Source organism: Eptatretus burgeri, chromosome 15 (assembly GCF_056783735.1).
Source record: "Eptatretus burgeri isolate ZD-2024b chromosome 15, Ebu_testis_v1, whole genome shotgun sequence".
In the NCBI taxonomy this organism is placed as follows: domain Eukaryota; kingdom Metazoa; phylum Chordata; class Myxini; order Myxiniformes; family Myxinidae; genus Eptatretus; species Eptatretus burgeri.
This window is the reverse complement of record NC_140975.1, coordinates 15,409,892-15,424,575: the sequence shown is the minus strand read 5'-3', so window position 1 is coordinate 15,424,575 and position 14,684 is coordinate 15,409,892. Positions and strand designations below refer to the sequence as shown.

Here is a 14,684-nt window from a genome sequence, read left to right as displayed (position 1 = left end):
AAATATATTTAAAAGTTCATGATCGACGCTCTCAAAAGGCACCGTATATGTGAGGATGTGTACATGTGCTTAGTATTTCAGGAGATCCGGATCTTGTATAACAAGAGCTGAGTCCGAGAAGTTAAGGTTTTGTCTACTACTACTACTACTACTACTACTACTACTACTACTACTACTACTACTACTACTACTACTACTACTACTACTACAACTACAACAACAACTACAACTACAACAACAACTACAACAACAACAACAACAACAACAACAACATGAATAATAATAAGAAGAAGCAGAAGAAGAAGAAGCAGAAGAAGAAGAAGAAGAAGAAGAAGAGGAAGAAGAAGTAAAAAAAGAAGTAGAAGTAGAAGAAGAAGAAGAAGAAGAACGCCGAGCTCTCTATGAGCAGCGTTCGCTACGCGAGACGCTGCTAAAAACGAAGACCCACCCACATATCTCACCTGTGAATGGAGGGAATAACCAATTAGCTCTCATCTAATCAATTAAACCCACCTGTCTGGGATTATGTGTGCTGGTGATGATTCACCAACAAACGATGAAACTTGAAACCGGTCCAGCAGCTGAGGGGTTGTGTGGCATTGGTGTTCTCATTAACGTACCACTTGCAGGTTTCCCGGGTGGGGGGTACTGAGAAGTAGGAAAAGCAGGAGAGCCGGCAGGGCTGAGAATGGATGGCAGGTGGATCGGGGGCAGGAGAACCAATGGGGTGAGGGTCAGTGGGGGGGACTATGTTAGGGGCAGGACAGCCAGAACACCAGTTAGTAAAGGAGTCTTCAAGGTTTTGGGATCTTAAGTGTCTTTATGGTCTAACAGGTCGGTCATTGGGGTGTTAAGTCTTCGGGGTCTTCCGGCTCTGAGGGGTCTTCGGAGTCTTCGGGATCTTAACCATCTTTGGGGTCCAAAGGGTCTTTGGGGTATTCACGGTTTTAAAGTGTCTTAATTGTGCTTGGGGAATTAAACGGTCTTATGGGTCTTCAGGGTCTTTTCTCCCAAGTGTGTAGAAAGTCTTCTCTCAAGCATGTAAAACGTTTTCTCTCAAGCATGTATTCTAATCTCTCAAGCATGTTACAAAAAGGTCTTATGGTTCTTCAGGGTCTTTAAAGGCTGAGGTTGTGGATGAAAATACACTTAGGCCAACCCCCGGGTCGGACTTGGTCTGTGTGCCAAATTTGGTGGTTGTCGGCCCAGCGGTCTTTGCAAAAAATCACGAACAGACAGACATCCGATGAATCTTCTTTATAAGATTAGAACGCCATGCTGTGGTCGAAGGACGTATGAAGCTGCTTTATATACCTTAACATGGCGTGCGTTTAAAACATGGGCATTCCAAGGGATTTTTTGTGGTATAGTCGAGTCTTAAAGGGTCTACAGGATCTACAGAGTGTTAGGGGTCTTTGGGTCTTTTGGATACTCTGGGACTTTTGGATCTTCGGAAACTTTTTGGGACATTTGGGTCCTCAGTAACTTTTGGGACTTTTGGGTCCTCAGCAAATTTTTGGGACTTTTAGGTCCTCGGGAACTTTTCGGTCCATGGAAACTTTTCCGTCCACGGGAACTTTTGAGTCCTCGGGGACTTTTGGGAATTTGGGGTTCTCAGGAACTTTTGGGTCCTCGGGAACTTTTATAGATTTTTTGGTTCTCGGGAACTTTTTGGGACTTTTGGGTCTTCAGGAACTTTGGAACTTTTGGGTTCTCGGGAACTTTTGGGACTTTTGGGTCCTCGTGATGTTTTTGGAACTTTTCTGTGATTTTTTTTTTCCTGGTATATCAGCTTCGATATCCGTCTGCATGCAAAATTTCAGCTTTCTACGTCACCCGGAGGTACCGAACTTTAATATCAATCAGTGAGTGAGTCAGTGGTTAGAATGAGCTTTATATATTAGATGCATGTTTGTATGTATGTACATATTGTTGCGTCCAAGTATCTGTTAACATGGAATTAATCAGAGCTGGGACCTTATTGCCCGAGAGATGGTCCAAACGATCTTTCAAGACACTGCGTTCAATTTTACTTTACTTTCACCTTTCCCCAAAGTCACCCAAATGAGCCGAAATGATAACAAACCTCACACTGTTACCAGATGGCTGAAACACACTCTTACCTTTTAAAGGATTTATTAACTCTGCCACCGAAGATGAAGGAGGTAATGTTTTCACCCCCTTTCTGTCTGTTTGTCTGTCTGTCTGCTTGTGTACAGGATATCTCAAAAAGTTGTTGACGGATTCGGATGAAACTTGGTGATCACGTTGGGTGTGTAATAAAGAAGAATTGATTCAATTTTGGTGAAGATCTGGATCCGGATCCGACTACTAGAATTTTTAAAGTGATTCTTCACCATTGAGAGAAAAGGCTAAAAATGATATACAGCACGATATCTCAAAAAGTTGTGGACGGATTCGGACGCAACTTCTTGGGGGTGGTTGGGTGTGTCGCAAGGACGAATTGATTCGATTTTGGTGAAGATGCGAATCCGGATCTGGATAGGAAAATTATTTAATTTTTAGATCCTCGTGGAGGATCTCGAAGTTCGTGGAGGATCTCGAACAACTCACGTTGTTGTTCTTCATCTTCTTCTTGTGGACTTTTTTGTTTCACAACCTACAGTTTTCATCGAAACTTCCTGAAACTTGGCGTATATATGTACAAATACCCTGCGCAGACAGTAACCATCTCCGATTTTGAAAATTTCTCCGAGAAAAAAGTTATGACGTCAAAATATCTCTGCAAATGGAAATCGCCTAAAAAATTATCTCCGAAACTAGGCAAGCTTTTTGAATTCTGTTTGCGGGAATCGAACAGGGCATTAGCAGAGATGAATTACCGCACATATAATACATCACTATGACGTCATATAATTTTTTTATGACGTCATTCCTATTTTTTGACATTTTTTGTTTCACAAACCAGAGTTTTCATCGGATCTTCGTGAAACTTGCTATGTATATGCAGAAAGCCCACGCGCAGGCAGTAACCATCTCCGACTTCGGAAATTCTTCCTAGAAAAAAAGTTGACGTCATAATATCGCCGCTAATGGAAATTGCCTATACCATTATCTCCGAAACTAGGCAAGCTGTTTGAATTTTGTTTGCGGGAATCACGCCGGGCATTAGCACAGATTTTATAACTTATCGCAAACCTGATACATCACAATGACGTCATATTCGTTTGTATGACGTCATCATTAAGAGGACAAGGATCTTAGCTCATTTGAGCTTGTTAAAGTGATTCTTCACCATTGAGAGATGGGGGGGGGGGAACGATATAGTACTGTATAGCATAATGTTTGAAAAATGTATTTGGCCTGATATGTTCTTGTGGATCAGGCATTATGTGGTGGAGGTATGCACTCTACCGAGTGCCCTTATCGTTTTTGTCATGATATGCACAGGGAAGAAAATTGACAAGACGCTATAATAACGGATAAACCAAATGAGTCAAAAAAAATACAAAAAGGAGGAAGGGATATGCAAACTTATACACAATGGAGAAATAAACCACAAAACATCACCCATGAGGTGGCACCATCACACTTGTAAAAACAAATAATAATGCAGGCAGGACTTCCCTTTTCACTCTCATGCACTGGTGTGGGCATAGGACTTGATGGTGTCCAGAAGTAGAAGTCAAAAGCCCACGAGCAGGGCCAGCGAGGAGTAGGCCTTCCACTTGACCACATGGTCCTTTTATCTCCAGGCACTCCAAAACACAGGGTGATTCAGCTTGGGTCAAACCAACATGAGGCTTATCCTCCCAGCAAGATCTCCATCTTCCTTGCACACCAGCCTTTCTTGGTGGACTCTCGAGTCTCCACTCATGTGCACACTTATGGACTCCCTTGTGTCCTCTCTCTTGCACAGGGCTCTCACTCTCTTGTCCTCTCACATCCTCTCATGTGGATTCCCTGGTCTGAACTCTGTTCTCTTCTTTCCTGCACACCAGTCTACGAGTTCTCTTCTTCCTCCTGCACGGAGTCTTTTTTTATTGTCCCTTATTTATTATTTAAATCCCTTATTTATTGATCTGGGCTCTTATCCCTTATTTATTGCACCTGTTAAATCCACTTCAATCGTTGTGGATGAAGGGGAGGAGACAAGTTAACGAAGGATTTTTAAGCCTTGAGAAATGGACTGTGCATGTGTGCCATTCAGAGGGTGAATGGGCAAGACAAAATATTTAAGTGCCTTTGAACGGGGTATGGTAGTAGGTGCCAGGTGCACTGGTTTGAGTGTGTCAAGAACCGCAACACTGCTGGGTTTTTCACGCAAAACATTTTCCCATGTGCATCAACAAGGTCCACCACCCAAAGGACATCCAGCCAATGGCAGGCCACTGGTCAAAAACGGCTCACTGATGAAAGAGGCCAAAGGAGGCTGGCACAAATTGTGCAGAGCAACAGACGGGCTACAGTTAATCAACTGTGACAGTCCAGTACAACATTGGTGCCAAAAGACCCATAAAAGAATGCACAACTCGTCGTACCTTGACACGGATGGGGTATGACAGCCGGTGACCTATACAGTTCCGCTTATTTCAGCAAAAAACAAGAACCTGTGGTTGCAGTGGGCTAAGGAACGAAAACACTGACACTGGAGGATTGGAAAAACATTGCCTGGTCTGATGAATCCTGGTTCCTGCTGTTTCACGCTGATGAGAGAACTCGGGTATGGAGAAAACCACATGAGTACATGCATCCATCATGCCATGTGTCAACAGTGCAGGCTGTTGGTGGTGGTGTGGTGGTGTGGTGTGTTGTTTTAATGGCACATATTGGGCCCCTTGATAAAAGTGGAGCAACATTTGAATGCTACAGGATATCTGAACATCATTGCCAATCAGGTGCATCCCATCATGGCAGTGGTGTATCCATCTGCGAATGGATTTCTTCAGCAGGATAATACCCCATGCCACAAGGCTAGGATTGTCTAAGAATGGTTCCACGAACATGACAGAGAATTCAGCTTACCGCAGTGGTCTGCCCAGTCACCAGATCTCTATCCAATTGAGCATCTGTGGGATGAGATGGAATGAGCTATTCAGGTTTGAGATCTACTCCCAGCCAACTTGACAAAACTGTGGGAAGCATTGGAGTCAACATGGGCCAACATCCATGTGGAATGTTTTTTGGCATCTTGTGGAGTCCACGTCCCAACGAATTGAGGCTGTTCTGAGTGCAGAAAGGGGTGCAGGTCAATATTAGGAAAGTGTTCCTCACGTTTTGTGCACTAAGTGTGTATGTAGTAGTTGAATTTCTATATGTATATGAATATGCACTGTATATGTATGTAACATGCAGCACCTCTTAACCTGAATGGTGACCATAAACCCCTGTATCACACCAGCACTTGTTGCAAGGGTCCTCACCAACAAGGGATGCCTGCCACCATTCCATCCTGTTTTTGATGTCCATTAGAGTTAATGTGATCTCAAATTGTGTTCAATATCACCATTCTAGTTAATAGAAGAGTTTCTTGCTGTAGACTAACAGAGTACCTGCCCCATGGACGATGTTTTTCCAAGCATGCACCTTCTTCTGACGCATACCTTTATTTGGGTGGGGTGTAATCAACTGACAGCTCCATATAGGCAAAACAAATAACCTGGGTTATGTGCATGAAGCACAAACATACCTACTGCTTATAATTCAAAACATCTCACTGCACTGAAAAACGTGGAGATGGGAATACAGGACTGTAAAGGGTGGGGACTTGTAATACCCGCTCCCACTTAAAGCACTGCTACGCAATACGAGAATTTGCATCCCCCATCACCCCACCCCACAAGACCACCGGTGAAGATATAAACACCCCGAAACACTAATTGGGTCACGCTGATCCTATGCAGCAAGTCTGGATGTAATCGGCCCAGAAGTGTAGGAGGAGTAGCACAACAAACAAGCAAACAAACACCTGTCTATGAATCATAGGAAGGATACTCCCTCACAGGAGGGCCTGTTAGCTCATCTCCAAAGTGGAATCTCCTCCACAATGGTCCAAGCCATTGAATCCCAAACAGAAAATGTTTATGATATACATTAGTCCGTCGGGCCAGAATTAATGGTCATGTGTGATTTTGTACTTTGACCTTGTATCCAAGGTGCATATGTATTTGTGTGGAAAGCTTTGTCTGACTACTTTGGTCTTGTGGCTGAAGTTCCCTGCTTAGCTTTGTTATAATATCGTTTTTTGTTTTTTTTTACCTTATATTTTAAAAAGGCAGCTCTCAACAGAGATGATGCAGACCATGGAGCCAGAAATGTGTCTGTGCATTGATTTCTTTCCCCAGGGCATTGCTTGACATTCTTGCATCAAAAATTCTCCTGAAGCCTATGCAGACTGACTGATACTGTGGTTTGCAATGTTGGGCAGTTCTGTATTTTTTTCTCAAACCGCAACTGAGCCAAAATGTTTGTTTTACTTTTGATATATACATCCTTTTTCTCCTTTTTCTTTCAGTGTGCTCACCATTTTCCATTTGAAATGATGTGCAATACCATCAGCTCGAGAACCCTCTGGTGTGGACATTCAGAATACTGAACATATAACCATCATTGAGAAGGTTGTGTGGAGGAGAGGAGGAGGGGGGTGGTGTAAATGGGGTCTGACCACAACTTTACCAACAGAGGCATCTTTCCCCCACCTAACCCTACATTTGTATCTTCAACTGCTTCATCAAGTGAGATATTGAAAGGAAATCCCAACATTTGAGCAACTGCCGAAACTATGACATGTACAGTGTTACAGATTTTGGGAATACCAACAAAGCCCCAAGACCGCATGAGATTTATGATCGCGATGAATTCCACTCTCACCCTCTGGGACCCGACTACAAAAAAATCCATGATTTATTCGAGGATGTATATTAATGTATTGTCACTGAAGGACTGTTTCTACCACATTTTTCAACAGCTATGAGACCAAGTGAGGCGAGTGTTCTTCAGCTCACAATTCATCAGAGTGGGGTTTGAAGTGCCCTCTTGGCTCCTACTTTGAGATATATTGCATCAAAGAAAAAGCTCTTTTTAAATCTCTTTCCTTGCATTTCTGTCCTTCATCAGCAGTTGACAAGTGATTAAATATCTTTTAGAAGTTGTTACTGAACCCCTAGAGCAATTGTTACCTGTGCCACCGAAGGTGAAGGAGGTTATGTTTACACCCCTTTCTGTCTGTTTGTTTGTGTGTTTTTGTTTGTTTGTGTGCAGGATATCTCAAAAAGTTGTGTACGGATCCAGATGAAATTTTGTGGACAGGTTCGGTGTGTGACAAGGAAGAATTGATTCAATTTTGGTGAAGATCCGATTCCGGATCTGGATACGAGAATTATTTAATTTTTAAAGTAATTCTTCACCATTGAGAGAAAGGGACATAAACTATAGAGTACTGTATAGCATGATGTTTAGCCTGGTGTTGGCTTCGTGGTAAGGGTGGCGGCTTGGGATCCTTGGGTCCTGAGTTCAAGCCCCGTTGGCCGCTGAATTAAAATTCACCAGGAGGTTGATTCAGCCTGGAGAGAGAGAGAGAGAGAGAGAGAGAGAGAGAGAGAGAGAGAGAGAGAGAGAGAGAGAGAGAGAGAGAGAGAGAGAGAGAGAGAGAGAGAGAGAGAGAGAGAGAGAGAGAGAGAGAGAGAGAGAGAGAGAGAGAGAGAGAGAGAGAGAGAGAGAGAGAGAGAGAGAGAGAGAGAGAGAGAGAGAGAGAGAGAGAGAGAGAGAGAGAGAGAGAGAGAGAGAGAGAGAGAGAGAGAGAGAGAGAGAGAGAGAGAGAGAGAGAGAGAGAGAGAGAGAGAAAAAAAAAAAAATGTAATGGGCCCGATATGTTCCCGTGGATCAGACATTGCGTGGCGGAGGTATGCTCTCCACTGAGTACCCTTTTAGTTTAACCTAAGTTAACTGGACTGAAGGCTGAAAATCTCCACCCAATCAATAAAGTCAGGCCAAGTTGCCCATGTTGGCTTTTGATTTCTGGAGATCCTTTAGCTCATCCGTTCAACTTTATCAGCCAGGTGAAAACAACTTAAAGTGTTAGTTCTATCATGTGGTTATGACCTGTCAGGCTAAATTCTATATGATAAAATTTCTCCTTAAGGTCTGATGTATGTATACCAGTTCATGCTTCACTATTTCCGAGAAAAAAAAATTGGCATGGACTACTACTCATTGAATATGATATTTGTATAACTGTGGTGATATATCAAAAAAATTATCAGCCTTATTGATCTTTAAAATCTCCCAAGTTTCCGTGGTGTTTTGTAAGGCCAGGCAGAATTTCCATCCAATGACATCGGGTACTTTTTTGTATACATAGGCAAGGCTCGTGGAAGAGTTTGAACACAGAATAGATCAGGATGCAACATAACAAATGGAACAGCAGGAGAAGGGGTAAACGCCAACAGTGGGGCGGAGGGAGAAAATAGACGGAAAAATAATTTATTCGACATTCTATAGAAATTCATTTCAACGTTTACAAAAACCCTGCAGAGAATGGGTGTTCTACATAATTAATTGGACATTCTATAGAAATCCATTTCAATTTTTATAAAACTGTAGAGAACGTGTGTTCCATATAATAAATTAGAAGTTCTGTTCTGCCCTTTTATACAAATGATTTATGCACTTTGTGAGTTAGAGCTCCCTCCTGGCCATTTAAATGGAAAAATATCATCCCTTTACTATAGTTATTCTCTGTGGACTACGATAATTATAACTCTAACCAACCACAGTATGTTGTTCGCCTTTCGGCTGCTCCCGTTAGGGGTCGCCACAGCGGATCATCCATTATGATCCGCATACTGATTTGGCACAGGTTTTACACCGGATGCCCTTCCTGACGCAACCCTGGTCGCCTCTTACGACACAGGGATAAGGATTGGGTTTCGCCATGATTCCAGGCTGCCCTACACCCTCTCATAGCACGGCCCAGCGCAGAGCTCCCGTCCTCAAGCGATCCTCCAACCCAAGCCTCCGAGTAGCCGGATTGCAGGCGCACGCCACTACGCCCGGTATTCCAACCAACTACAGTATATGAGAGTAAAACTCTCATATACTTTATGAGAGTAAAACTCTCATATACTACAGTTCTAACTGTACCTTCTTTGCCTGGGAATTGTGTTTAATTGAGAACAGCAAGCAGGAAGTGATGTATCCAGTTGAGCACATTTCTCAGTACTGTATGGATGCATCCATGTTGATCTGATGCAATCCTTTTTGTGTCGCCATTGAAAGCATTGATTGTGAGTATAAAAATATCATTGAACAGTTCTTCTTGTAATATCGACAAGTATTTTGCATACATGTCGGTGATAGGCCCACATAGACTTAGCTTCATCACGAAAGATTCCAATGATCTTGAAGTCTTGGTTTCCTCAGCGTCAAGCTGAGCAAGGTGTGAGACAGGGACACCATCCCAGAGGGAAGAGCAGTAGTTGATCAAGCTGTGGATGAAAGCTTTGTAGGTGGATAGGAGCTCAGGTGTGCTAATGAAGGACTTTGTATGATGGAGGATGCCCAGTCGGCATCTTGTTTGGGAGGCCAACTTTGAAATGGGGCTTGCCCAAGAAAGATCATGGCTGGGAGTGAGACCCAAGAGTTTGAGTGACTAAAGTTCTTCAAGAGGGTTGTTGAGAAGGTGGATGGGAGGGATTTTGGTACGGTCTTTTCAGATGTATTGATATAGATCGAGATCTCAGGATTGAAAGGCATGTTTCCAAGTGTTTGACCAGTTTGAAATTTTGTCAAGGTCTGAAGAGAGGGAAGAGGCTGCTGTCTGTCTGTCAGAAGGATGAGGGATGTCACGGCAGAGAGTGGAGTAATCAGCAAAGTGATAAAGATAATTTCCCAGAGTCAGTGAGATCATGGATGAAGATTAGGAATAATATGGGGCCAAGAACACTGCCTTGGGGTACTCCAACCTTGACAGGGAGAGGAGATGAAAGCATTCCGTTGAGAGCCACACATTGGTTACGAGAGTGGAGGGAGTCAGGAATCCAAGAGTGGAGTTGGCCTTGGATTCCATAAGCAGACAGTTTGGAGAGCAAGGCAGGATGCCAGACTGTATCAAAAGCTCGAGATATGTCCAGGGAGACGGTCCTGATATCATGTCTGATATTGAGGGCTTCCATCCATGATTGGGAGAGTAGAAGCAGCATGTCCAAGGTAGAGTGACCTGGTCTGAATCTACATTGATGATCTGAGATGAGGTTGTTGGAGACAAGACATGGCAAAGCAAGACACAGTGAATGTATAGTAAAGCAGTCACATTAAATGACTAAGTAAATTCCCTGGATACATTCAGCAGTTTAAAAAACAGAAAGTTATTGAAGACTCATGGAGGAGCTAGTACACATCACAAGGACAAATCAGCACAGTACATTATATGGGATTGGAACTTGGAGATATCAGCATTGTGAGATAAGTCGTAAGATGGGAACGCTAAGTAGATGAACCCAAAGCAAAGTATTTGTTAAATTGATTGGCCATGCTGTATAAAAGGTGGTTTTCACAAAAGAGAAGCAAAGGTTTTTTTATCTAAAAGGGAAGAGTGAAGGTAGAAATGCTTGATCGGGAAGAGTGAAGGTATAAAGATTTGAAAACAAAGAACGTATAACATTTTGAGGTTAGTATGAGGGTATCAAGTTTAAAAAAAAAGAAAGAATGAAGTTTTTAAGCGGAAAAGCCGAGGTATAATGATTTAAAAGGGAAGCGTGAAGATATAAAGTTTCACTGAGATATATTATCTGGAGCATTTCACAATGAGAGGAGATTGTAAAGCTGAGATCATGAGAGATAATCCTCAAGAATGTCGTGCGGAAAATGAGTTATTCAAGCCTGACTGTGTTGAAAATTAAATTACCACTTGCTATGCGTTTCTGATTTTGACACGTTGACACTTTGAATCGGGATAAACCTGTAAACTTGGGTTCCCATCTGAATCCCATATACCGTACGTGTTCATCCGTTGTCGACTCGTATCCCTCTAATTCCCGTCAAAAAGTATCCCTGATGTCTGCTCCTGTACTGGTCCTGAATGTGATTTCTGTATGAAGCCCTCCATGAGCCTTGGATTTTGTATCAAGAAGTCCATCAACCAAGTCGTTGGATAATTTAAAGCTCGTCCTTCATCAAAATGCTAGTTTGTCATCTTCTACACATTGTTGAATTTTGATCCTTTGCAGTTTCACCCTCCCATTCACTTCCTCTGAATAACAGGAAACCATGTAAACGCCATTTTATTTTGTTTACCACCCAGATTTTCTTGCTTGAATGTACAATATCATTACAGGTGCCTCGCTAATTGGTGGAACACGTGATGAAAGGCATGGAAACGTACATAAACGAACATATGGGGGGCATGACCACGCGACCTATACGAGTTCGCCACCGAGTTCTTTCTATAGCGCCAAACCGGTGTTCGGGTGATTCGTGGAGAGGGCAGGGCCAGGCTTTTTGTGCTTCATGCTTTCCAACTTACAAAGGTTGCCCGAGAGCTCTCCAGCCCTGCGTGGTTCTATTCGGCCCACACAATGGTCTCCGCAGTGTGGCGGTAAAAGTGGACCGATAACAAGGGGTCTTGTTTGAAAGGCACAGGGGGGAAGTTGAACAGGCGGAGTAAAAAGAATAGCAATAAAGATAAAAGAAGCTAAACCACTATGAACAGCACCATAAGTACGAAAACAAGCACAAAGTAAATAAATGGATGAAGAGAAAGGGAGAGGTCAGAATGAACCCATGTGATCCCCCCAAAGGAGCATATGCTGATGGGAATGAGTTAGACATTGGAAGCAGCAGCCAGACATAAGCATTCTTCTATCATGATTCTGTAATCTTGTCTGGACTTGTTATGTCCTTATACATAGTTTGGGGGGGGGGGTGAAAATTACACCATAATTAATGGTTTCCCATAATTCTCCCTTGGGTTAGATTTTTGCCAACTTGCAATTCTGCACATCAGAGAAATGTCCAAATTTTCATTAATTCCATAAGTCATCTCAGACTTGTGTGTGTGTGTGTGTGAAATTTTTATGCCTCGACTGTGTTCCATAATGTACGGAGGACACTGGACCCGGTCTCTGGGATGGTCCTGGGTTCTTACAAGGTTGAAATCAATTGTATTCAGGATTTTGATCCTAAACTTCTGGAAGCACAGGTAGTCTGGAGAATTACAATGCCGCTGTTGGGATCCCTAAGCATGTCGGTATTGCATTTTTCACCCAAACCCACCTGACTCATTAGGACCTTCAATTGGAGAGTCATTTTTTCTGTTCCAGATGCAGCTCCGGTGATATACTGGTCCACAAGTTGTGGATTCTTGAGAACCTAGCAACTCTTGATGTGTTTGCACAAACTTTGGGATCAGTACCACAATGCTCCCCATGAAAATAGCAGTTCCTCCCACAAATTCCCCAAGCCTAATCAGAAAGCTAAACGGTGTGTGTGTGTGTGCGTGTGTGCGTGTGTGCGTGTGTGTGCGTGCGTGTGTGTGTGTGTACCTGATTCATTCATACATGACATCGAAGCCGGGAATGAAAGGGTGTGCAGACCAGTACGCAGAATGAATGATGCATTGTCCAGCAGACTGCCGGTTCGAGAGGGAAGCAATTACTCGAAAGCACGTTTGCGAGTGTTCGTTAGCGTTTGTAATTAATTTAATGTACACCGTTCTCTCTTGCACTCAACACCTGTAATTAATTCCTTATAAGGGTAGAGTTTTAAGGGCACAGGACATTGCATTTGACACACTTATGATAAGAGGGTGCAGTATATCTCCCATGACCTGTACATATTGCATTGAGGATGCTGGAAATGTGAGCATGATGATTTGCTCTTTTTATAGCTTGTATTCATTCAGTGTTTTATTACATCATATTGGGGATGAGGGTGGTGTGGAGGGAGGTACGATGCACACTACGATGAAGAACCACACAAAAGCCTCCACATACCCATTGGTTACATTGAAATTCCTCATCACTATGCAATCCTACATTAACATTTCAACAGATGGAATTTCCACCAAAAATGGGGATAGCAAACATCAGGTGATGGTGTGAGCAGGGATTACTCATATGTAATATGTGGACAAAGAAGTTTATCGCAAGTCTATTCAGAGTTGGATGCACTGAAGTGGATGCAGATGATCCTGATGAATATGTGAACCTCCTTGTATAGGAAACAGCTTACAGTGTTTTGTTGTACCTTCCCTAACCGCAGCACTTGAGGCTTGGATTGAGGTCGGCTGGGAAGGCTGAAAAGAAGAAGTGAACGAGTGGTGGAGGGGGGGGGGGTGCTGGATGGAACGTACTTGTAGTCGAACCCGAGGCCAGATTCCTTATGACAGAGACGGATTTCAGGAAGAGGGCGGAACCATTATCCAATTTGTTCTTGTTACAGACAGATGGAACTGGGAGGCTTATGGAAGGGCAGTGGGAGCATTCAGCCAACAGAGACAGGTTGGTTTAATATTAGCTAATTTATCAGACAGTTTCCATTTTACACATTGGTGGGATGGTGGACTCTTTATGCCTGACTCACGTCACCATAAGGAGATGTGATTAATGCATTCAATGGATGAAAGTATATATTCCTCTCTTTTCTGGTGGATTGATCAAAAATATTATTTTGGACAGCAATGACTTTTTCTTTTTTCCATACATTGCAAACTCCTGTGGTTTTGTGCACTTGGCATCTCGTTTTATTGGTAGTCCAAGAACAAGATCTGATGATGAGGTTCAAGTCTACAAGGTTGAATATATGATACAACTTTGCCAGGACTTAACTGTGATTTAGAGAAAGGAAATGGTCTCCATATATCCAGCATATCTCCTCTCTCTCTCTCTCTCTCTCTCTCTCTCTCTCTCTCTCTCTCTCTCTCTCTCTCTCTCTCTCTTGCTTTCTCTCTCTTGCTCTCTCTTTCTTGCTCTCTCTTTCCTGTTCTCTCTCTCCTGCTCTCTCTCTCTCTCTCTCTCTCTCTCTCTCTCTCTCTCTCTCTCTCTCTCTCTCTCTCTCTCTCTCTCTCTCTCTCTTTCCTGCTCTCTCTCTCTCTCTCTCTCTCTTTCCTGCTCTCTCTCTCTCTCTCTCTCTCTCTTTCCTGCTCTCTCTCTCTCTTTCCTGCTCTCTCTCTCTCTCTCTCTCTCTCTCTCTCTCTCTCTCTCTCTCTCTCTCTCTCTCTCTCTCTCTCTCTCTCTCTCTTACTCTCTTTCTCCCTCAATCTCTTTCTCCCTCTCTCTTTCTCTCTTCTTCTCTCTTCCTCTCTCTCTTCCTCTCTCTCTCTCTCTCTCTCTCTCTCTCTCTCTCTCTCTCTCTCTCTCTCTCTCTCTCCTTCTCTCTCCCTGCTGGTTACATGTTGGTGAGTTGTGCATGGGTGTGGCATCATGGCGGCTCTGTGAGTGAAGCTGTGAGTGCTGTGTCCTGTTGGTGTTTTTCCTATCCCCTTTTCGCTCCCCTTGTGTCCTTGCATGTGGTTGTGAGTTTTTCTCCTGTGTTTCCTTTCTTTGTTGAGACAAGAGAGAGAAAGAGAGCACACACATTAAGTGTTTTGCAGGCCTGTTCAGGACTTCCTGGTTTTTGGGCCTGCTTCACTACTTGCTGTGTTTCCACGTTTAGCCTTTTTCTTCGCTAAATACTTCGTTCATATTAATCTTTTGTTTTCCTCCACTTGCTCGTTTTGCTTGTGGCAG

General features: G+C 43.2%; 2 protein-coding genes across 7 annotated transcripts in view; one reads left to right on the top strand and one right to left on the bottom strand.

The window, feature by feature from the left end:
* LOC147011609 (uncharacterized) overlaps window positions 1-14,684 on the bottom strand; it is a 284,049-nt gene that overhangs the window by 162,930 nt on the left and 106,435 nt on the right. The gene's annotated exons all lie outside the window — the stretch shown is intronic.
* Window positions 1-14,684, top strand: part of LOC147011611 (uncharacterized) — a 108,224-nt gene that overhangs the window by 56,962 nt on the left and 36,578 nt on the right. Inside the window, exon 1 of one of the 6 annotated variants that reach the window (XM_085857518.1) lies at window positions 13,203-13,457. The exons of 1 other annotated variant lie outside the window; for it this stretch is intronic. In XM_085857518.1, the coding sequence (XP_085713644.1) occupies window positions 13,299-13,457 (159 nt within the window). In that variant the 5' untranslated portion in view covers window positions 13,203-13,298. Of the gene's footprint in view, window positions 1-13,202; window positions 13,458-14,370; window positions 14,402-14,684 lie in introns of those variants that run through there. 4 more of the 6 variants (XR_015051797.1, XR_015051799.1, XR_015051796.1 and 1 more) reach the window with 4 other exon arrangements.